General features: G+C 42.4%; 1 protein-coding gene across 15 annotated transcripts in view; it reads right to left on the reverse strand.

Annotated features, from left to right (window-relative positions):
- Positions 1-24,607, reverse strand: part of MBNL1 (muscleblind like splicing regulator 1) — a 245,972-nt gene that overhangs the window by 31,617 nt on the left and 189,748 nt on the right. For 11 of the 15 annotated variants that reach the window (XM_015427000.1, XM_015426997.1, XM_015427010.1 and 8 more), the window contains 2 exons: positions 24,402-24,494; positions 3,568-3,768 (listed from right to left, as the gene is read on the reverse strand). In XM_015427000.1, coding sequence (XP_015282486.1) covers positions 3,568-3,768; positions 24,402-24,494 — 294 coding nt within the window. The remainder of the gene's footprint in view (positions 1-3,567; positions 3,769-24,401; positions 24,495-24,607) is intronic. The other 4 variants (XM_015427009.1, XM_015427007.1, XM_015427006.1 and 1 more) reach the window with 1 other exon arrangement.

A 24,607-nucleotide genomic window follows, 5' to 3' on the forward strand; every position in this document is an offset into this window, starting at 1 on the left:
AGAGAGAGAGAGAGAGAGAGAGAGAGAGAGAGAAGATTCCCTTAACTTGCCAAAACAAACAGCAGCAGATCGAAAATTGCCCAATTAGTCCTGAAAAAGAAAACCTCCTTTAGCCATTTCTCTTGCCTCGCATCCTCCTTGCTGTGATTTCCTCCTTTCTGATCGATACGGCTGCCACTCCGCGGGCCCTGCTGCTCTGAGCGTCTGCCCTCTTGGTGTCCTATCAGGGGTGCCTGCCAAGGTCAAGCTTTTCAAGGGCAACTTTCAACTGAAAAACTGGGCTAAGCTGGTTGAAAGGCGTGCCCTGGAAAACGCATTACCACCCAAGACTACAGGGCAAGTTCTTTCGGTGGGAAAAATAGTGGCTAATGCAACAGTTCCTTTCCTTCTGGAAGGAAGGAAATAACAAAGGAATAACTCAAATATTAAGAAATACTGGGGAGGACCATTTACATCTTCTAAAAAACGGTTTCTCCATTTCCTCCCCGATTAGAGGTGATACCCATTTTGTCGATGTCATGCTTTGAGTGCCAATGCATGGTACAATTCATGCTGGACTGACTGGCATGAATAAGTGCCTGTGAGACCTAGTTTGGATCCCTGCTCTGCCTTAGAAGCTTTCTGGATGAATCTCAGCCTAACCTGCCTCACAGGTGGCAAGGATAAAATAGAGGAAGAGATTCTATAAGCTGCTTTGGGGGGTATTGGGGGTATAAATAAATAAGGAGACTAATACAGCCCATGCCAGGTCTGATCCACTTTCTGTCTAATTAAGAGGGAGATGTGGCAAGGAAGTCAGGAATGGAGCCCACAAATTGACCAGTCCTATGAGAAAACCTGATCTGACAATTTTTAGGAACATAGGAAGCTGCTTTATATTAAGTCAGATTGCTGATCCTTCAAAAGTGAATACTGTCCGCTGTGATTGGCAGTGGCTTTCGAGGGTCTTTCACATCACCTCTTACCTGATCCTTTTAACTAGGGGATGCAGGGAATCAAACCTGGGATGTTCTTCATGTTGAGTGGATGCTCAGCCAATGAGCCATGGCCCCAGGTATCACCTGACCTGCTCTGGCTATGAACCTTCCTTGCTGGTCTCCTGTCTTTGGCCAGAGCCGGGTCGTCAATATGTAGAAACCCCTAAGGGGTTTTAGTTTCAGAACCTGCTTTGGGCTCAATTTGTGACATTTTATTTGTACAGAGCTTTTAAAATTGTGTGTGGGGGGAAACTGATAATTAAATAATTAATAATGTTTAAAAATAATTAATGTGGTTCGGATTTAGCCTCCTGTTCCACGTGCTTTGGGCAGTGGGCATAAAGCTTGGTCATAGACAGGTAAAACAGCCCCGCTTCCTGAAAAGACTCAGCCATTCCCTCTCCCTGTGCAGCCAGACAATTTCTCCTTCACAATTTACAAGTAGTAAGGTGCTATTTTAGAGGTTTCCTTATGGGGATTTCAAGGAAAAGAAAGCTTTTTCACACGAGCGATTTTTGCAAAATCATGGTCTCTCTGAGGGCTGCTTTGTTTTTTCTTATTTTTTAAAAAAGGCTACTTGTACACTTTATCATTCTGTGTTTTAAAAAAAACTAGCAGAGTGTGAGGGTACTGCTGTATGCATTACACAGACATCGTAAAGCTTAAAGAAGGAAGTAATGAAGTCTATGTAAATGTATGAGAGAAAGAATTGGAACAAAACAATGTGTCGCCATCATGGTGGCCCCAAGTAAAAAAAGAAGAGGTCAGATCCAACCAGATTTTCAGCTGGTGAAAAGGAAAGAGGGATCTCCTTTGACCACCAAAAAGGCTATGCTGAGACCGTCATGGACAAAAGCCATGTACGACGAGGGGTGCAGTAAGGAGGGGAATTGGAAAAGATTGTGTTAAACAGCTGGCTGGATCCAACCTAATGTTTGCATGGTTCTTATCTATAATCAAATGTCTGAATACCTAAACCCTGGTAAAAGATGAGGAGGAGGAAGCAATTAGATTTATACCATACCCTTCACTTGGAGTCTCAGAGTGGCTTACAAACTCCTATCCCTTCCCCTCCCCACAATAGACACCCTGTGAGGTAGGTGGGGCTGAGAGAGCTCTTTCCAGAACTGTCCTTGAGAGAACGGCTCTGACAGAACTATGGCTTGCCCAAGGTTATCCAGCAGCTGCAAGTGGAGGAGTGGGGAATCAAACCCGGTTCTCCCAGATTAGAGTCCGCGCACTTAACTACTACACAAAACTGGCTCTGAAACCACTGGTTGCAGGCTTGAGCAACCTTAAGTTTGCACTAACCATGTTTAAGGCCAGCCTTACATCTGTTTTATGCAGCAAGGGTTTCCCCACCATTCTGCTTGCAAGGTCATAAGCGGGTCTGACTGGTATTTGGTGCGTGTCCTCCTGGCGGAAAGCTTAGCTTGGTAAGCTAAACTCTGCTCTCACTATAGGGTTCTTAACCAGGGTTAAGGCAACTGGCCACAATTAACGCTAACCACAATTCAGCATTATGTTGGCACCAGGTCTGTGCTTTAACATGTCTCCGTGTTTCACTTTACATTTTAATGATGGAAAATGTCACTTCCGATGCTGTGAAGACCAGCATGAAGATTGCTGCATTTGTGACTCAGTTGAGTTCCATACCACGCTGCAGCACAAAGTTGGCTTGGAGCCCATTTTAGCATTGATGTGATAAGCCGCTGAAAACCCCTGTCAGACATCCTCAGATAAGGAGCTGTTCAGGGCAAAGGAGAATATTTGCGAGAGCAAAACAACATTTGTTAGGCATGTAGCAAAAGCTGATAAATAACAAATACGAGACCTCTGCTAGAAACAAGCGTGGCAGGGAAATGAGAGAGGCTGTGGTGTTTGTTTCTTATCCAGCTCTGACGGCAGTTAATGAGCTAACGATGTTCGATTCATAGCAGTAGGATGTGATTTTGCTTACTGTGATTGCTGCCAGAGGAATTCTATATTTCTGTCCAGCCAGGAACTCCTGACTTGCATGGTGGATCTTTTATGTCCCCATTTGACTGATGGAATTCTTGGGAGCCATGACAGAGCGGTGTGAGGAGCATGAAGCAATTTGCACACTAAAATGTTACGAGAATTGGATAATATCCTCCTCCAAAGAGCTCGGTGGGCATCCAGCATTACTGTGCAACCTGCCCTTGGATAAACACAGTTTTGCCATTCATGTGGCAACAGGCAGGCAGAAAGCTACATGAAGAACACAAAACACTGCAGAGATTCCAATGATTCACGTGATGGTTTAATAGCAGTGCTACGGGCCAATCTTATGAAGAAGCTTAGGCATGGTCTGCTGCTCATGAAGATCATTACTCTGTTTGTGTAGAAATAGTAAGGTTTATGAGCAGAGAGATCAATCTGTTCCTTTTCAATTATTAGTTGGGGGGGGAGTACATTATTACATTACCTTTGTGTTTTTGAACAGCATAACAACTGCAATTTTGGGGAGGCGGATCACTTTTAAGCAGCGTTACCATTTTGCTTAGGAAATCAGCAATGCAAATCTGGGAGCTAGAAGAATAAAAAATGACAAAGTTGTAGTTCCTACCTCGAGTCTGTCTGTCCTCATCAGCTTTTGTGCTGCTGCAGCAGCGGCAGCAGGAACTGGCATGCCAGGATTCCCTGCAACTAGCATGGGTGCTGTTGGCAGGATCTCCGTTGGAACTAAGCCGGGGGAGACAGGCCCCAAGTAGGGATTAAAGGCTGTTGAAGCATTGGTGGCTAAGCTTGGTGCAACTGAAAACATTGGCTGGGGGGAAAAATAGGGAAGAAAACACACAAATATTAGTCAGCACTTTCCATTAATTACATTTTACATACCATGCCAGTTGATAGATTTTTCCCCATCTGTAACAATGCAGTTTGTTATTCTTCTTAGTCTATCTGGGATGAACAATGACTAGTTGTTCATCCAACTAGTATCGCCTTCTGTGTAAAGTCTGCTGTAACTGACACTATATTCATCACCAACAGTGTGTCTATTCAAAAGGTAAACATCAATCATTCCCTGACCAACAGACCTATAGCCTGCACTAATATGTGCTGCCAAGAGGTATAGGCAGGCGAGTCACGCCCCATGAAATTATTGGCCACCGTACAGGTGCTGCATTGCAGGAATCAGCATGCCTAGGCAGCCTACCACTGTCCTTGTTGTTTGCTGCCCAATGACCTCCACTGGTACATGCATGAGGAGCATGAAGCAATTGGCACCCTTTCTCCCCAGGGAACCTGTGATGGTGACAGTGAGAAATGAATTGTTTGCGAATAGTGCAGGGTCTGCAACAGAAGCAGATCCAATGGGCATTGCCAGCACCAGGTGGTATGAAGTCACCACACATCGTATCATTGTTGTTTTTAGAAGGGATTTATGTGCTCTCTAAGATGTCTATGTCACAAAAGCGAGGACAAAGTAATCATGCTGACATGGCCTTGCCACATTATTATATCACCTTAGGCAATCTTTGTTGTATTGGCCCAGTGCTAGATCTCAAAAGCTGCCGAACCTCTCTGCCTTGTTCCCCAAACCCACCATTAGAACAGAATAGCTTTGAAGCAAGTTCTTTTTTAAAAAAGAAGAAGATATTTTATCCTACAAAGTTCTAATGACAGATTTACAGCAGCCTGAGATGTGGGAGAGCTATAACTGAATCTCCCAATAGCTTTAATTTTATTTAAAGACGTCATGGGGATTCTGAAGTTGGGTTTGGACTGCCCTTTTCCTGATCTAAGTATACTCCGGTCCCTGCCACACGGCAGGAAAAACACCGGCCAAAGTGCGGCTTTTAATAAAATAGAGACGCCGCAGCGGGATCCCACGGATCCCCTGAACCGCGGCGCCGTTGCTCCCCGGCACGATCAGATGCCGGGGAGGAAGACGGCCGGGAGAGGGAGGCTGCCGAACTGCGCATGACTGAGCATGCACAGTTCAGCCAGAAGCCGGGGATGCGCCGGCAAAAGGACGTGCCGGCGATCCCACGGCCGGCCTTCATGCGGCCGTCCTGAAAGAACCACCTCGGTAGGTGGTTCAGTTTTGCTGCGTCTTTTCGGGGGAAGGGCCGGATCGGGAACGGGTTCACAACGCTGCCCAGATGTTGCAGTGGGATCGCGCCCGTTTGCTGCGGCCCCGATCCGTCCCTCTCCCGGCCCAAAACCATTCGTGTGACCAGGGCCTCACTGAAGCTTTTAGATCTACTGCAGAAGACAAAGACATGCCTCTTTACTTTCTTCCCCTGTGTGTGGCTAGTAGTAAATTTTGGAGGAGGCTGTATTAGATACTCTGCACAAAAAGGGGGTTAAGCTTCCCCTCCTCTAGCACAGGAGTAACCCTTCCCCATAGTGTTCCCCCAATCGAAATTATTTTTCTGCTTTAATCTGCCACTAGTACTATGGACACTTCTTATGGGGGTGTTATCGAGGATTTCTAACCTGTTTAAAAGTACAGACAACAGAAGATCCAATATTGGATCACCAGTGTAATTTCTCATTTGACTCTTACTGGAGAATAATTATATTAGTAGCATTATATAACTTAATTATACTAGGGACTTTGGACACGTGTTCCTGATAGAGCACACTTTAAGATGCCTTAGTGGTAAATATTATTTAATAATAACCATAGTCACTTCTAAAGTACATAAAACCACTAGGTGGTACACAGAAGTAGAAATAAAAAGTAACATGTTCACTTGTACTGAAATAATTCATACTGAAAAATCTTGAGTAACTGTTGAACATACGAAGTTGCCTTATAGTAAATCGGACCCATTGGTCTGACTCTGTGTTGCCTACTCTGACTGGCAGGGGTTCTCAGATGCTGCAGGCAGGCAGGCAGGCAGGCAGGCAGAGATTAGGGTTGCCAGGTCCTTTTCTTCTGCTAGTGGGCAGGAGAAGGGAACTTCCTGGGAGTGGGGCGACATTGCCGCGCATGACATCCCCGGCGTGATGACATCACTTCCAAGTCACGCCAGGGACATCATACCCACTTCCAAGTCACGCCAGGGACATCACTTCATCACGCCAGGGACATCATACCCGGATGTGGCTGTTGGAGGCAGGGCGTCCCCCTGCCAGACAGCTGGCCAGCGGCGGACTGGAACCCATGAAATAGGGGGTCCCCCACTCCCACCTGGGGGCTGGCAACCCTAATAGAGATCTTCCCCAGCCCTTATATTCTTTCAGCTATAAATGGCCAAGATTGAAGCAGGGACCTTCAACATGAAAACCTTGCGCTTTTCCACTGAGTTATGGTTCTTTCTCATTATCACCTGAAGTAGTTTAATCTAGTCATCAGTCACTCACACACACACACACACACACACAAGTGTAATCAGATCTGGACTCCTGAGAATTGCTTGGAAGGGGGCTAACAGGCTATTTTGTATAAAGATCCCAACAGAAGGTAACTACATGCTATATAGAAAACCTGACACACTTGCTCCCATAAAAAGGAAATGAAGGATTTTGTGATAATTCCCAACCCAGTGTACATTTTACACTTTTAATAATTATCCTTAAGAAACAAAACCCTTTAAAATCTTAATCATCATCATCATCATCATCATCTTTCCATTTATTAATCGCTCAATCCTGCAGAGCTTGCTGGCTCTGAGCGATTTACAGTTACTCATTTTTCACGAGGGACTAACAATGCTTTGTGGGGTAAGGGAGGACAACATATATACATCTTAAATTGCACACATTCACAGCTGGCGAGGGTCTCGTTCAGCTGCAGATGAGACGTGATCTGGAACGGCATTTTTCCTCGGCCTGTTTTGATGGCGTCCGCTGTCTCCAGACTCCTTCGAGTTAAACTCCCTCCCTCCTCCCATTGGTTGTTTTGCCCCCCCCACCAGTGCATATACTATACAGACAGCAGGAAGAGCCATTACGGAAAAATCCTCATGATTAACTTGTGTCAGGGTAGATGTGTGACAGGAAAAATGGCTCACAGGACAGCATAAGCATCCAACAAGATCCATTATATTCAAAAATCTGAGAGAAAAAATGTTAAATAAGGACACCTACTCTGTTCATTCTGCATTTTGAGCTTTTCATGTAGCTCTGACAAAGCGATTGACAATGTACTTTTTAAGAGTTAGCTGAAAAACATAATAATCAAATAAAAGAGGTATGGTGCTTGTGAGGAACTATGAGGGAAGGAACCAGAAAGCACGCTCTTCCTTCTGAACTGCCTCTTTTTTCTCCATTACCATAGCTGCTCCTGTAAGCCAGTTCTAACAAGGCTCTTTTCCCCTTTTCCCCTTTGAATTTCTTGGGAATCTGAGTCCTGAATCTGGCAATGGGCAGCCATCACCTGACACAGTTAAAGCCACCAAGATGGAGGTCTAGTGCGAGCCTCTCTGTAGCTGGTCCCACTGTGGCTCTGGTCCTGCTACCTGTGGAGTTAAGATGGAGATCTTTCCCTCCTGCCCACCCATCGCCTATTGATTCTGGTTCTTCTCCCCCTTCCCACTGTGATGGCTTGCTGGTTGCTTTCTTCTTCAGGTGTACTGATGTCATATATTGCAGTATGTGCCAGCATGGTTAGGGGATTGGCCTAGGATCTGAGAGGCCTCGGTTTGAATCCACTCTCTGCCATGGTAACGTAGAGGAAGGGAGAATAATGTTGTTAGCTGGTTTGGGTTCCCACAGTGCTGGGTACAAATATCTAAATAAATAAATTACACTAAATGAGGCAGGAATGGGCAGTTCTCTTTCAACCTATTTTTGGAGCCCTCCGCATCAAATGAATAGCCATATTTTTCTGCATGCTGTCTGTCTTCCAGAAATCTTCCTGTTCTTTGTGAGTGACACCATTGACTTTAATGGCATTACAAGGGTGCATACTCTCCTTAGGATTGGACTGTCAAGCTTGTATGGTGGCCACCAACCTGATGTGTCCTGATAGAATAGCACCAATATAGCTAAAGATACTGTGGGATCAGACAGCCCATAAACAATAACACTATTTAGCAAATTTTTGTTTTGTTTTCATGTATGTATTATAATCCTTGGAACAATCCTGTAAAGTAGTCAATATTATTGATATTATCGATCTATCCGGGGCTAGGAGAGAGAGCAGCTTAGCTAAGAATACCCACTGATTTCATGGAAGGAGAAACCATTTTACGGATTTTCTAGTTTAAGTCTCCTCTCTCCCATGAAGCTTGGTGGATGACTAGTCACTGTTCCTCAGCCTCACCTGCATCGCAGTGTTGCTATGAGGATAAAATGGGAGAGAAAAGACCAAAGGAGACTGCCTAGAGTTCCTTGGATGAAGGGATGGATGAAACTGTACTAAACCAAAAGACACTGCTGACCTAAGAGTGGGAGTCCTCAAACAAAGAAATTTCTAGGGGAAATTGCAACATGAGATTGAGATTATTCACAAATTCAGAACAATGGGCCCACTCCCCAGGCTGAACAGGGACACAGGATTCTTATCTCACTACAGATGCTGATTTTCTGCCCCCAACTCCTTCCTCTCTGCTCTATTCACATTGATTACAACATGCATTGTACCAGTGCATCCTTTACAAGCATTCTTTGCAACACCCTTCCTACCTTTTGACTAGGATAAAAAGAGTCAGAGATTTCAGTTTCTACTCTACTCCTATCTGACATAGGGAGCGTTAAATCTCAAAAGCTTATGCCCTGGATCTCTTCTTGGTCTGTTAAGGTGCTACTTGAGTCAAATCGAACTGTTCTGCTGCAGATTAACACAGCAGATTAAAACTCCCTACTAATCAACCAGCCTCTGCTGTTGGCATGAATTATTGTGTGGTGGCAGATCTAAAAAGATGCAATTTGTTTGTATAAGCTAAAAGGTTTATACAAAGGCCTTTCTCTGTACCGGGGAACATTTAATAATATTTTAAGCAACATTGTCCTTAGTCGAATGGAGCATGAGCAAGAAAGTTACCGAGCTATTAGACCACAGCAGTGGAAATAAGAACTCATTCATTCCAGTTCCAATGACTGCTGAGTCACTGTGCATTTAGTGGCCAAGTCACTGGTTAAAATTCATGTCCTTGACTCCTGATAATGCAGTGTCATCCTGCTTCAGTTTGTACTAATCCTGCAAGAGCATGAAGGATATCTTGTAGTTCTTTATTCTGGTACCTCTAATGTGAACCAGGCAGAGAGGTTCCAATGGCTCTTCTTAATGTCTTAAAGCAGGGATGGGTGAGGAGGCACACATTAAACAAATGGATTTTTACCACTAATATTCTGTAAATCCCCCACCCCTCAAAATCTACTGCACTACAGCAGTGACACTAGGTTTAGTGCACAGCTGAAATGTATATTCTTCTTGGGAGGGAACAGGTGCAGCCTTTCCATGTACATGACCCCCTAGCCAGGGACTCAGACAAACTGTCCTTCCCCTCACTTCAGTAGCCTCAGAGCAACAGTTATGGCTCATTTTGGGTTACACAACTTTGGGTTATACAACACCAGTTTGGCGTAGTGGTTAGGTGCACGGACTCTAATCTGGGAGAACTGGGTTTGATTCCCCACTCCTCCACTTGCACCTGCTGGATGACCTTGGACAAGTCATAGTTCTGGCACAGCTGTTCTTGAAAAAGAGCAGTTTCTGTCAGAGCTCTCTCAGCCCCACCCACCTCACAGGGTGTCTGTTGTGGGGAGGGGAAGGGAAAGGCGTTTGTAAGCCGCTCTGAGACTCCCTTGGGTAGTGAAGGGCGGGATATAAATCCAATCTCTTCTTCTCTCTTCTCTTCTTCTTTATGCATATAGCTCCCTCTATAGGAGCTGGGTTTTGTAACAGGGAACATGCTTTGGGAAGGGGATGGGGAAGGACTCAATGAGCAAACAGACTCCATTGCAAGTTTGCAAGTTGTCATGTGGGAGGAACCTGAATATCCTCTCCTCTAAAGACATGCCTGAGCCTGCACGTGAAGCTCATGAGCCCTCCCTCGCCCAGAGCATATGCATTCTCCTATGGGAGAAGATGGGCAAATACAGTTTATCAGGGGTCGTTTCATAGAAAAAGAGCTAGGGGAACTCATTAGCATAACACATTAGCATATGCCACACCCCCTGACATCACCGGAAGTGTGTCATAAGGCCACACACCCTGACATCACCAGAAGTGTGTCATAAGGCCACATACCCCGCCCCCAACGGTCCCGGCCGCATACCCCGCCCCCAACGGTCCCATGAGGGGCCTGGCGGTGGACGTGCAAGGCCGGCGGGAGTGCAAGGAAGCCCCGCAAAGGCCCTCCCTGGCCCCAGGCAGGCAGGGGTGGGGAGAGGCAGGGGTGGGGAGAGGCAGGGAGGAAGCAACGTACCCTCCCTCTTCTCCTGCCTCCTCCTGGCTGAATGAGGGCCGGAAGCGGGGGCGGGGCTTCATCATGTGCCTCGCCCCCTGTACCTCACCCGGGGATACTGCGATTCCCTGTGATCCCCCCCGAAATGACCTCTGCAGTTTATGAATCTTTTACCCTGGAAGTCACTTTTTCAATACACACTACCATGCCACTGGAAGGTACGTGTGAATATTGCAGCTATGTGGGTGGGGTCTTTCCCACCACAGGCTGATTCTATGAAAATGATCCAGGTAACTGGCCTCACACATTTGCTTATGCATTCACGCATAGCTTCCAGCCATATGGGAGCATGCCAAGGAAAAGCAGATTTCCCACAGCTGCAGGTAACATTCGAAGGGTGTGCTTAGTGTAGTTGAAAGTGGAAAATATAAGCCAAATGTATGGTTGCCAGGTCCCTCCTGACTGCTGGCAGGGGGTAAGGTGGGGGTACGGTGGCCAGCTCCAAACTCGTCGAGATTTGGGAGTGGAAAAAAACTGGAAAAGAAGGGGGGGGGAGAGGGGAAAACTCAACCCAAGATAACACTGTGAACCAGAAGGGTTAAGCTGACCATGTATATTATAAAAGTACAAAATTTATTAGGGTGTATACATATTAAAATATATTCGGGTTAATTTTTTTTTCAAGTATCAGACTAATAAAAGCATATCAAATATTAATACACATGATGGGTCAACACTTTCCAATTAAAGACCAAACGCGTTTTGGCCTCAAAGGGCCTTCCTCAGTGGTCACTATTACAATATAGTATAGACACAGATTCAAACATATGTATACAAGATCTTTAGTACACTTATATAAAGACCAGATGTTGTATCCTGAAATTATAAAAATAGAGGGGGGGAAAGGGGAAAAGAAACTCAAATTATTATTTCAAATGTATACCAAATCCTTGTTAATTTCAACAAATGATTTTTTCAAACTAGAATTACCTTATATGTTTGTAATTGTGTTACTGGCATTAATGATGGGCCATAGGTATAGCCATATCCATTCCAAATATTCTAAATAAAAAACCATGAAATGAAATAGTGAAATTATTATATTAATAGTTCCAATTGTATATTTAAAGTAGCCAAATAACGATGAAAAATTAAATTGACCAACAAACCTGGTAACTGAGATTGCAGAGTGGCTTACAAACTCCTTTCCCTTCCCCTCCTCACAACAGACACCTTGTGAGGTAGGTGGGGCTGAGAGAGCTCTGACAGAAACTGCTCTTTTTCAAGAACAGCTGTGCCAGAAGTATGGTTTGCCCAAGGTCATCCAGCAGCTGCAAGTGGAGGAGTGGGGAAATCAAACCCGGTTCTCCCAGATTAGAGTCCACACACTTAACCACTACACCAAACTGGCTCTCAAGACATACAGTCCACCCTTCAAAGCACCCATTTTCTCCTGGGGAACTGACCTCTGTAGTTTGGAGATGAGCTGTAACTCCAGGGGATCCCCAGGACCCTCCAGGCCAGCATCCTTACTGGACATCCACTTCTGCCTACAATTTGTAAATTACAAAGCAGCCCCAAGACTTCTTTTTTAAACTGGAACCTACCATAGAGCAAGCCTAGTTTGGAATGCAAGTCAAAGGAAGCTGCTCTTTCTGCCTTCAATGGCATATTATTATTTTGCCAGCAAGAATGAGCTCTCTTTACTCTCTGTTGTTGGGAGGGTTTTTTGGTCAAGTGCTGGCACCTGCTATTGAGTGCTACCTTTCTAAGTGATGAAAGAGGATTCTAAAGGCCAAAGATCACAGGCTCACAGTTTAGAATTATCTCTCAGATGTACATACAGAATGTAGCATCTACTTAGCAATCATGGTAAAGAGTGTTATTGTTCCGTATGGAGAGACTGCACCTCTGAATGACCGAACAAACACAAATACATGATTTCTTCAGTGGTGAAGCCTATCTGAAACTCCACACAGGAATGGGATGTACATCTTGGGTGACTACAACAAAATATAAGCCAATTTGGCTTCGGAGGAACAGTGTCTTGGAAACATTTTTCCCCAGGTTTATTGACGAAATTGGAAAGACTGACTGAGTCGAGGCTACTTTTGCAAACGTCAATGGTCTGGTGATCCTACTTGAGTCTAAGTTCGAGACACCCATAAACACCCAATCTGTCTTGAGTCTCAGTGAGAAAGCCAGGCTACAAAGTAAATAATAATGGACAAGCAAATCAAGATCTCTGTCCTGATTGAATGCATTCCTACTATGGATGGAAATCATTTCCGAGGAAATTTATCAATGTGTGATAGATCTATCCTGTCTCCTCTGCAGTACTTTCACTCTCACTTTCCATCAGTCAGGTCTCTGTATGATTCATCAGCTTTACATATACCATTCCATTACACAGCACAAGGTCACCTTATTATGTGGTTGTCATGAGTCCACCCAGCATCATGCAGAAGCTACGAACTTCAGCATACATTTGCTACTGCCCTCTCATAATCACTGTCCCCTCATAATGAAAATGTCACATGCTCTGCACCCTCCTGCTTGTGTGATGCCCCTTGATCATGGTACCCTCTCTTCATCCTCCATCGTTTCTGACATTCTGTATGCTGGGCTCAGCCATTCTTCTAGAGTTGGAAGCACGAACCTGAGGGCTGGCTTGGCAGGTGCATGAGAGTCCTCAACCACTTCCAAGTCAGCATGGAAGCAGTTTGGGACTGCAGTTGGTGGTTATCTAGAAATCTAAAGCTTTGACATTGCCTTTGATCCACCGAGAAGCAAGTAGGCCCAGGCTTCTGCAGAGGGCAAAGGAGAGGTGGAACTCCCACCATCACTACCACAAAACTGGTAATGGTACAAATCTGAAATTCATCCTATAGGAAAGCCAGTTCATCATAAACACTGTGTTCACTAGAAGACAGCTAAACATCTGGGTTCTCTAAAGAACAGGAACTAACAAAGAGAGTATGTATGGTATAAATGTTAGAGTACTGGATTTGGAGCTTCAGGTTCAAATCCATATTCACTCATGAAAACCACCAGGTAACCTTGAGCTTAGCCTAAGCTTCATCACGATTGTTTTGAGGATTTAACAGTGGAGTTTATAAAGTTTGTTGCCCTGAATTTCTCGCAGGAAGAGGGGAATAAAACTATATCCAAACAGAGTATCCAAATATAGTAAAAATATGGTATCCAAACAAAAGTAGTAAGGATAGTGCTATATACAATTCATGCAATGCAAATCCATATCTTATGGAATGGAAATACAATGGAAATGGCAATCACATGCAGTTCATGATCATGAAACATCTTCTAAGAATGTGTAACAAAACACTAAGGCTCACATAAAAATTAATAACATATGCTGAGAGAGCTTCTCCTTAACACGGGGAACGAGACAGGGCTGTCCCCTCTCCCCATTACTGTTTGCTCTTTCAGTCGAGCTGTTTACTCAGGCAATACGTAACAACAACAACACAACACAAACATTCAGGGTATAATGACTAACAAATACGTTTTAAAATTAGTTTATTCGCAGATGATGTAGTACTATATATATCTAACCCCACTGATTCTCTACAAGAGTTACATAAATTATTAAACAACTTTGGCCAAGTATCAGGTTATGTGAATATAAATGGATTACTAAAGCATGGAAATACCTTGGGGTCAGTATACCTGTAGATCTAAAAAAGCTGTTAGGCAACAACCTGGGAGAACTACATAAACCTGTAAAATGTCTGCTTAAACAATGGTTAGCATTTAATTTTTCCTGGCTGGAGAAATTAGAACTGGTAAAATCTTTTATTTTACCAAATTTCATATATTATTTTATAACCATACCAATTCAAATACTGGGATCATTATTTAATTATTGGCAAAATATGACAAATGATTTCATCTGGAATAACAAAAAGGCAAGCGTTGGTTTTTGGACTATGTCCAGATCTTTGAAGTTGGGGGGAACAGCTTATCCTAGATTATCCTTGAATTCTGAAGCATCCCAATTGTCAAATCTCATTCGGATGCTCCAAAGGGATGAGGCTGCAGACCGGATTTATATTGAGCAAGCATCAGTCCTTCCTAGATCCTTGAGTGGTCTAATTTGGAATAAGCCTGTGGAAAAATCAGACCCCTCACTGAACAATCCCTTTTTATTATGTACTTTAAAGTCTTGGAGCAGGAACAGAAATAAATTGGCCCCTTCTATTTCCCCACTATCTACATATACAGGCCAATCATGGTTCGAGCCAGCCTACCATTTTAGCTCTTTTACTAGCTGGAAAGAACATTTCAAAATAAGATTGCTTTATATAACAAAAAAGGTCTAGTTCTTGATAAAGCTACCTTAGAATTAATAGTAGGGCAAACAATGAACTGATTTCAGTATTTTCAACTGAAACATCTCTCACAACACCCAGACATTGAACGATGCCTCATAAAAAAGCTAACAGATTTTGCAAAACTCTTGGTACATCAGCAATCAAATTTCAAAGTCTAATCTCCAACTTGTAATAGCATACTAATCACTTCACAAAGTGACAAACCACTGACTTATACCATTTACTGGTGCAATGACTGTCAGAAAAATATCAGCATGGAAGAATGGTATAAGATTTGGCAGTCACAGCCGTTCCATTCAAAAGCAATAGTGATAAAAATATAATTTCTTAAAACACTAACAAGATAGTATCCTAAACAACAAAAATTAAATATGGGCCCAAACAGTTCTAAATTTTGTTGGAGGAGTTGTGGTACTGTAGGCACTTATACGCACTGCTGGTGGGAGTGTAAAGATATTCAATAGTTTTGGGAACAGGTGCAAAAACAATTTTTTTAATATTACTGGTTACACAATTCCATTGAGATTAGAGCTAATAGCAAAAAGAACTTGCAACAATTCCTCCAGAAAGAAAGGAATTAATACCGATACTATGTGCTGCAGCAAGAATGGTAATAGCTAAGTTTTAGAAAAATTCAAACTCACCTACAATCTCAAGTTAGTTTGATAAAGTGTTTTGAGTTCTGCTTGATGGGAAAATTGTCTTCTCAAATAGCACAAAATGAAACTGGCTCATGTTCAGATTTTGAGTCGATTTGGTTTCCGGTTTTAGAGTTTGCATCAGTTAATGAAAGGTTATGTCGACTTCCTGCTTTATTTAAAAATATGATAATTTAAATGTTTAACTTTGGAAAGTGTATTGCTGATATTCTAATTTTTGGAATATGTTATTTCAACTTTTCCGGTTCTTGTTATAGTACCATCGTAAGCCAAATAAGCTATTGTTGTAATATGTGTTATATATATTTCTAATAAAATTGTTATTTAAAAAAAACCAGGTGATTGAACTAGAAATAAATCTATCTGTAGAACGAATGAATGACACATTTTTATGTTCTTAAGAACTGGGAAAAATAAAATACTGAGAGAGAGAAATTGAAATAATTCATTCAGACAAACAAAATATTGAGGTAATATTTATGGACATTGAATTCCATATTTGATTTCACATTTGAAAATTAAAAATGTCATTGCCCACTTCAACCTGTATCTTAAAAGTCTGCTGCATGCATTACAGATTTCCTGCACAACAGTACTTCTATGTAGGAAATAACATGCACAGTCATGTTTCCATTCACATATGGCAAAGTCTCCAACAGGGTTTTATATGTCATATAAATGTGTGGAATGAACTTTAGTCCCACATTTTCTTTCTCACTGCTTTGTGGCTAAGTACATTTGAGCTTTGATCTCAAGTGTGATGACCTTGTTTGCTCTGCAGCACATCTAACAACAGTTTGTGAAACTCTTTCAGAACATTAAAATACCTGTATGATATAGTTCTGACTCCTGCTCTCCATGATCTTTTACCTAATTTTGCTAGTACTGTTGCTGGAGCTACTACTAATAGCAATTTTTCCTTGTTTTGCAAGAGGTAAGTAACACTAGGGCTTAAAAAATTTACAGTAGGAAAGTACAGCCCACCCCCGGTGACTCATTTTGGCTTCAGAGGCATGTTTCCCTTCTAGAATATGACCTTTTCAATTTTGTAAAATTATCTTTAAGTGCCACTGGACTTTGGGTATAAGATGTGGTCTTCAGGTTATACCCCAACTTGTTTCAGATTCACTGGTTGAGTTTAATAAACAGAGTATCTACAAAGAATGCAGATGTGCAGACACACACACACAATACACTCCTTTCAAAGGACCGTATCACCTTTGAAAACTTCAGAAAGCACTTTGACTCAAAAATCCTACCTGGGGTGATTACATTCCAGGCATTTACCCCAATGGTGCTGTTTTTACATATGTGCGGGGAAATTTTGATCTGCGAACACTTTAGAAGAAGATAACTCACAAAGTACATTACAACCACACAAACTTTTATCTGCAGTGGAACTATGTCTCTCAAAAAAATCCCACAGGATATAGTGTTAGGTGCTTCTGAGCACAGAACTACGGTCACTTTTCACGGAGTGGGGGGTAGGTGATGATGGCAGTGTGAAATGGATGCACATCACAGCTAAGGGCCAAAGGTAAGATTTGGCTGCCTTGAATGCCTGAGATTTGGAACCACTGCTCGTGTCAAAAGAAGTGAAGATGATACCTGCAAGGGAGCGGAGGCAGGGATCTTGTAGCTCTCCTTTTCCTTGCCATTTCTACGGGAATAATTCTAAAGAAGACTGTGAAATCTGTCACTGGGCATGCAATTCCTACAAACTGCTTTCGCTTCAGCTCTCAGAATAACACCCTGATCCTTCAGTTCTGCTCCATGTAAAATCTATGTGCTTCTTCATGCAAGTTATGAGGAAATGGTTTCCAGCAGGGTCAGCTACCATCCACTGAGTATCTCTTTCATGCTTATTATAAATGTCTGAAACCTAAGAGGCACAAAATGCTTCTGGTCATAGCAAGGCACATTTTAGTTTCACATTTCACATTTTAGTTTCATTTTGGGGACATGCAAGGCATCCAAACTGTGAGTTTCTTGCAAATCAAGGAATACTTTAAAATCTCTAGTCCTTTCACATTTATGTTTTGCCCCTCAGTGGCAAATGTGTTTATATCTTCTGGGACCGTGGTCTCAGGTTTCACTTTCTTTAGTTCTTATTTATTTAGTTACTTTGTTCTATACTCTGTATTTCTCCCCCAATGGGGACTGAAAGGGGCTTACATCATTGTCCTCTGTTTTCTCCTCACAGCACCCCTGAGAGGCAGGTTAGGCTAAGAGTATGTGACTGGCCCAAGGTCATCCAGCAAGCTCTCATGGCATAGTGGGGATTCAAACTTGGAGACTCTCAGAGCCTAGTCAGATATTCAAACCACTACACTGCAGTGGCGCTATAAAAATGGCTCTTTATAAAGAATGAATCCACACAATTGTATGCTCAATACATTAGGCAAATGGTGCCAAATACCTTCACTCCTGCTTTTCTCCCCACTGGGGACCCACTGTCTCTCCTGCTTTTCTCCCCACTGGGAACCCAATGTAGTTTACAACATCATGCTCCACTACCCCACTCTATCCTTACACCAGTGACCCTCTGAGGTAAGTTAGGCTGAGAGAGAGTGACTAGCCTAGCAAGCTTCCATGACAGAGTGGTGATTTAAACCTGTATCTCCAAGATCCTAGTTCAAAGTTAACTCACAACAGTCTAACTACATGTGTGAACGGCCTCAATTTCACACACTTACTATAAAGGGTTTTTTTTGTTCTTGCTTTCAAAAAAGAAGAAAACAAACCCAAAAAGGTTCTTGTGACCAAATCATGACAATGACCAGCAAAAGGGATGGCACTGCTATCTGGTGAGCTCAATTATGCTTAAGCCTGGACCCCTTCAGGAAATTGGAATTAAAAATATTCCATGAAATGGAACACAAAGAGTGACAAATCTAAGGAAGCTGTGTGTACTGCACAGAGAATATTTATTTATTTATTTATGGTCTGTCTTTCTCCCTTGGTGGATTACATAGAACAGGTCAATACAATCAACAGGATGGGACATGCAATAGACAATGCAACAAATATAAGTAAATCGATTAAGCAAAAAAGGACTTCCAATGTGGGTGGAACCATACAAGGCTCCAGGGTGATATGTGAACGACCCTCAGATCACAACAGGCTTGGCACTTAGGAGTTTCCTCAGAAAATTTTAGAGAGAAAAAAACTTCCTTTTTTCTGACATTTCTCTCTTGTTTATTACATTTATTGCCAGCTTTTCAGACAATGATCTCCCTGAGCAGCTCACATCAATCAAGAGTCCCCCACAAGATACACAAGGGACGGCTCTTGGCTCAAAATGTTGGCATATGTCAACTGACAAACCTTCAAATATTGCTGTATCATTTTCAACTGTTCCTCAAAATTTCATCTATTTGATCCATGTCCTGGACAGTGATTGCAGCTCATGCACTGCCAGAAGGGACCAGAAGAGAAATATGGTGAATTCATAATATTTCTGGATATTATGAGATGGACATATTTATATTCCAAACAAGTCATTATGAACTTCGGTGCCATCATTACTCCAGTCTGACTGCTTAAACTTCTAAATTTGTACTGCAATAAAATTTAAACTGGTGAGCTATTTTTGTCTGCCGTTGAGCACCGAGAGCCTCACTGGAAATACATCATGGGCAAAATGTAAATTAAGCATATTTTAATTGCATACAGCTAAAATAATTTGCATATTATTTCAATTAGCGAGGCAGATACCAACTTGGTAGACCTCCTGCATTTGTTCCGCAAGTCTCTCATAAGCAAACACACAGTCCTCAAATGGGAAAAGATGGTGCAGCTTTTGCACATCCTGTGTCCTTGTAGCTTTTTGTGCATTCACCTTGGTGTTGTTTTTTTTGAAACCCCCAAGAGGGTAATTTTATTGGTTTTTCAATAGACTACATAACTACAACAGAAAACATAGGAAAGGGGACTACAACTAGGGAAAAAGAAAAGATATCCACACTAACTAAAAACCCAAGAGTAGGAGATCATTTCCGTGTTAAACTACATGTTAGTAAATACATGTTAGTATAAAAATATACTTGTGAGTTATTTTTAACTCAATGTTAGTAACTTTAATATTTTGAGAACACGTCTTGAGCATCTTCTTATTTTCATAGGGCTATTGTCAGAGTCCTCCTGCCCTTACTTCTGTCTTCTTTCTCTGAAATCATACACCATTTTGCTTGCTCCCGCACCCACACCCACTTCCTCCCCACAGTCCTCCCCCGTTCCAGAGGTAGCAAAGTCACTCGATTTTGTTTCTTCATCTTTGAGTTCTGCTTCTGGCCCTAGCTGTCATCTCAAAAATTCCTTTGCTTTAGAGTCAATCTTCTCTCTTTTATCATTAATTTTAAAGATGACACCTTCAGGGATCGCCCAGCGATATTGTATTCCATTTGTCTGAAGAAATGAGATTAATTCTTTGTAGCTTTTCCTCTTTTGACGGATTTCGAATGGGATGTCTTTTAAAGTCTTAATATTTGTATTCCCAAATTTCAGTGGATTTGCCGAAGTTGCCTTTAATATAACATCTCTGGTCTGTCTTCTTGCAAACTTGACTACAATCTCCCCAGGCAGGCTATTTTTTTTAATGTAATTAGAGTATACCCGATAGGCAGACTCTATATCTTTTATTATTTCATCCGCTGATAAGCCTGTTACTGGAGCGATGATCTCTCCCAGAGTCTTTTTCAAATCTTCTTTTTCCTTTTCAGGCAGTCCCTGAAATCTGAGAGTCATGTTTGCTTTCTCCATTTGCAGCTGAAGTAAACGGTTTTCCTGCAGCTTTTGTTTTATTTCCACCTCTGTCACTCTTTTCCTCATCTTCTTGTTCCCGGTGTCCATCTCTACCTTCCGATCTTGGACTCTGGCTGCCTTTCGGTTTTATTTTCCCTCGCGGAACCGCCATGTTCTCTCTTTGTTTACAATTCAACACCTCAGTTTCAGAGCTCGAAAGACTCGCCATGTCTCTATCCAAGCTCAAGTAAGTCTCTCAAAATGTAACGCTGTTTCTCTCCCCTCTTCCCCCCTTCGCTTCTTTGATCTATTCAATCGCTCAGGAGGCGTACCTCCCTGCACTCCGCTTTCTCCACAGAAGGTTGGGCCTTCACTTTACAAAAACAGTCCGTTTATCTCTCACTCACGTTCATTGTTGGTCACTTCTGACCTCGCTCTCTTCCATCGCTATTCCGCTTGATCTCCTGTGCTTGTCCCGGTCAGATTGGCTTACATCCATAGGTCACTCATCGGCTGGACCATCAGGGCGGAGGGAAGCCTCTATTCCACAGCTTCCAGCCATCAAAGAGGCTAACCCTCAAAAGCCCTCTGGCTTGGAACCCACCGCAAGGGTTCTGTGAGAGTGCCACTTGAGGTGGCACCCCTCCAAGCCGAAGGTGTGCTAGTCGCCTCCTCGAGCTTCGAGGAGAGCGACCCCCATCGCCAATCCACCCACCGGAAGCTCGTGCATTCACCTTGTTGAAACACGAGAGCTATATACTGTCTTTCTTAAAACAAAATGAGAACTAGGCTCCTCAAATTTCTAACATGTGAGCTTGAGGTTTGGGACTCAATCCTGAACGCAGCTAGAAATTCAGACAACTTTCCAAGTCGAATCTAAGATTTTAGCATCATGTGAGAAGATTATTGTCAGATCAGCCATGGTGGCCCTGTGTCACCCTTTCAGAGTGCTCAAACAGATGTTATGAGAGATAACACCTATTGCTCTCTTCCTCCGGATTCTCCACAACACCCTCTAAGTAGAAGATGATCCATAAATTGAGTATGGTGAACATTCAAGGGTCTTTTCTGCCCTTCTGGGACTGCAAACTCTGGGTGAAGGGCCACAGAGTGACTGAAGTGGATTTAGACTGCATAGGATTATATTATCAGTAACCTGATGGGTCACAATAAATGCAGAGCTTCTTTAAAGTAAACCTTTCCCACTTTAAATAGTCTCTTCCCTCTTCAAATTTGGGAGAAAGAGATAAGACATTAACCATCTCATCCTTAAATTAATTAAGACCAGAGTTCTGAAGGCACAAGGTGAACCAAGGTCCTTCTGTAACAATAATCTTCAGGCAACATGGGAAAGCCAATACCCATATTCACAAACAAGTTTGATTTAATTTTTCTTATTCAAGCTCCTGCTTCCAAAAAAATGAACACTTTCAATGCAAGAGTAGCTCTGTTGCCTATTGAACACACACTTTTTAAAAGAACAATTTGCCAGTTCTGTTCTTTTGTATACAGATGATTTACATTTACAACAAAGTATAGGCCCTATGAGTATAAATTTAAAAGCGTAAGTGGAACTGGCATGCATTGTGCTAGCAAAAGCAAATGAGAGCTTTCTGGACCACGAGAGAGGTTGCTGGATTTGTCCCTTGGAAATTCAAGGCCACTTCAGACATTATGTTTTGTGCTCAAGAAGAGATGCATGAATCCAAATGCTCATTAATAGCCTCACTTATTAATGCCAGGCGTGTATAGACATGCAGCTTTTGCCAGTACAATGCACCTGCGTAGGCCCAAAACAGATGGGGACATTCTTGGCAAGAATTTTGCCAGCCAAAGTCATAACTGAAACACATGTATGCTGTTAATAAATGATGCTGCTCAATTGTGGTTTCATACCCAATAATCTGTTCTAGTGTGCAGCTCAACAACTAAAATAGGAAGCAACCTCAAATGTGTAGCAAAACTGCTGGTCTATCTTCCCATCCACCAGATTAGTGATTTTCCTTAAAACTCATTGCTGAAATGAAAATAGCTTTTGAAAGGCATCATAAGATATTAAGAAGTTAAATCTTCTGCATCTCCCCGTGAAGCTGTTTGCAGGTTATTATTGTCAGTACTGTTAAGTGTTGAGGAAGACAAAGAAAAACCCAGAGATTGATTTTTCAAACTATCAAAATGCACGTCATCATGATGGCGAGGCAAGAAGAGCACCTGTGTACTGTGTGACGGGTATACCCAACACATGCACACACCCCTACCTCACAGCTCCCTCTCCATGGGGCAGGTTCTATCCCTTCCTCAGCAATATTACCTCCTGAGGTTCACTGTCCCATCGAACTTAAAACGGGGGCCATTAACAACCAAGCTTATTCCTGTTTGAATCATTGACCTGTATTCCAGTCAAGGCAGAATGTGACGATGATAGAGTGCTGGCTACTGACCAATACAAACATAAAATACTAGAGGTGTGTAGGGACATTATTATGACCCATCTGTGGGGTAAAGAGAGAGACAGAGCCTGAGCCAGACTGATGTCGCTTCCCCCCCCCCCCCCGGTCACTACCATATAGTGTCCTCTTCCTTTATGCCACCAGTTTACATTCTCCCCCAGATCATTTCTCTCATTTGTTTACTGACCACCCACTATTTCCTTAGCAGTCCAGTTTTTCATCCACCTTCCTACTATATCCTACCTCATTGAGCCATCTTAACTGCTGATCAGTGTTCCATTTGGCTGTTTCTTTACCCCCGTTATTTTTAAGATCATCTATGGGACATGAAACTGCTTGTTCAATGGCCTAATGCCCAGGTTTTTGCACACCCATCTCCTTCTCAACATCCTCTACTTTTTTTTTCTCATCTCTGCTTTCCTTTTATCGTGCCCTTACATACATGGTTACTGAAACTAAAACTCCGGTGAGACTAGCCTTCACTTTGGATAAGCCATGTTGATGTGTCATCAACAAGTTTTATTTCTGTGGGTTTGATAACTCTTGGTTTAGTAATATTTCCTATTAATTTACCTGGGATAACAGTTAGGCCAAAAAGCCTGTAATCTCCTAAATTCAACCTGGATATCTTTTTGAAAAATTGATGCTATAATGGCTATTCTCCAAACTTCAGATGATTTTAGTGGTTGATATTTCTTGTTAAAAATTCACCAATTTCATATTTGAGTTCTTTAAGAACTCTCAGGTGATTGCCATCCGGTTAATTTTTAATTTGTCAATTAGACGTAAGAAGTTATCACAGCTCTGTTGGATACACTTATGCAGATGCTCACCCTGGAAACTATGATTCAGATGTGGGTGTCTCTACATCTTCCACAGTGAAAACCAATGCTCACAGTTAGTTTAGGCTGCTTTTCTTCTTTCCCTTCCTTCATTTTACTAATATCATTTAAATATCCAATCACCTACAGGTTTCCTGATGCAGGCATATTTAAAGAAACTCCTTGACCCTCTTATTTAACATCCTCTTGGGCTTCTTTTTTTTATACATTTCCTATTTTGTGACATACATTTTACTGTCATAGTGACTAGGTAAAGGTAAAGGTAAAAGTTCCCTTGCTCGAAAGCCAGACGAGTCTGACTCTAGAGTTGTGGTGCTCATCTCCGTTTCAAAGCCGAAGAGCCAGCGCTGTCCGAAGACGTTTCCGTGGTCATGTGGCCGGCATGCCTAAACACCAAGGCGCACGGAACGCTGTTACCTTCCCACCAAAGTGGTACCTATTTATCTACTTGCAATGTCTTGCTTTCGAACTGCTAGGTTGGCAGGAGCTGGAACTAGAGGCGGGAGCTCACTCCGTCATGCGGCAACCCGGGTCTTGAACTGCTGAACTACCGACCTTCCACAGCCTGCAGTTCAGCATCTTAACCACTTGAGCCACCGCAGCTCCGTCATAGTGACTACAAACATGTTAAACTTCTTGAAGGGGTCCTCCTCTCCTCTTTTTAGATAACCCAGTCTGTTCTGAGGAATTCTTCATTTTGTAACCGTGACTGCATTCAGTTTCCTGCGTGATTTCTCTCTCCTTCCCTCCCTCCCGTTGGCTGAATTTGTTCATATTGTGGTCACCATTACCAGGAGGTTCAGCATTGCTCATGATTCAGCCTAGAGCCCGAACACCATTCAGCTGTCAATCAGGGACTGCCTCCCCTCCTACCAGTTCCATGACCAACTGCCCAAAGGCCCAATCATTTATCATATCTAGAAATCCAGTCTCTTTGTCATGATCTGATTATACATTCAGCCAGTTAATGTAAGTAACAATAGCTTCTAATGCGAAAAGAACTTAGAAAGTAAAAAGAAAAACCCAAAATTATAATATTTTCTCACCTTTACTGTTTGGTATTGATAAATGGAATCAGTGTCGATGAAATATGGAGATCCCTCCCCCCCTCTTTTTTGGAATGTCTGAGGCATATGGTTCTATGAAAAAATAATAATAATAATAATAGTATTGAGTTAACTAATTCAAATAGTAAACTGATCGTACTGAGACAAGTCATTAATAACCACATTTTGTTAACTAAAAAAAAGAG

Source organism: Gekko japonicus, unplaced genomic scaffold, assembly GCF_001447785.1.
Source record: "Gekko japonicus isolate JY-2015 unplaced genomic scaffold, Gekko_japonicus_V1.1 scaffold312, whole genome shotgun sequence".
In the NCBI taxonomy this organism is placed as follows: domain Eukaryota; kingdom Metazoa; phylum Chordata; class Lepidosauria; order Squamata; family Gekkonidae; genus Gekko; species Gekko japonicus.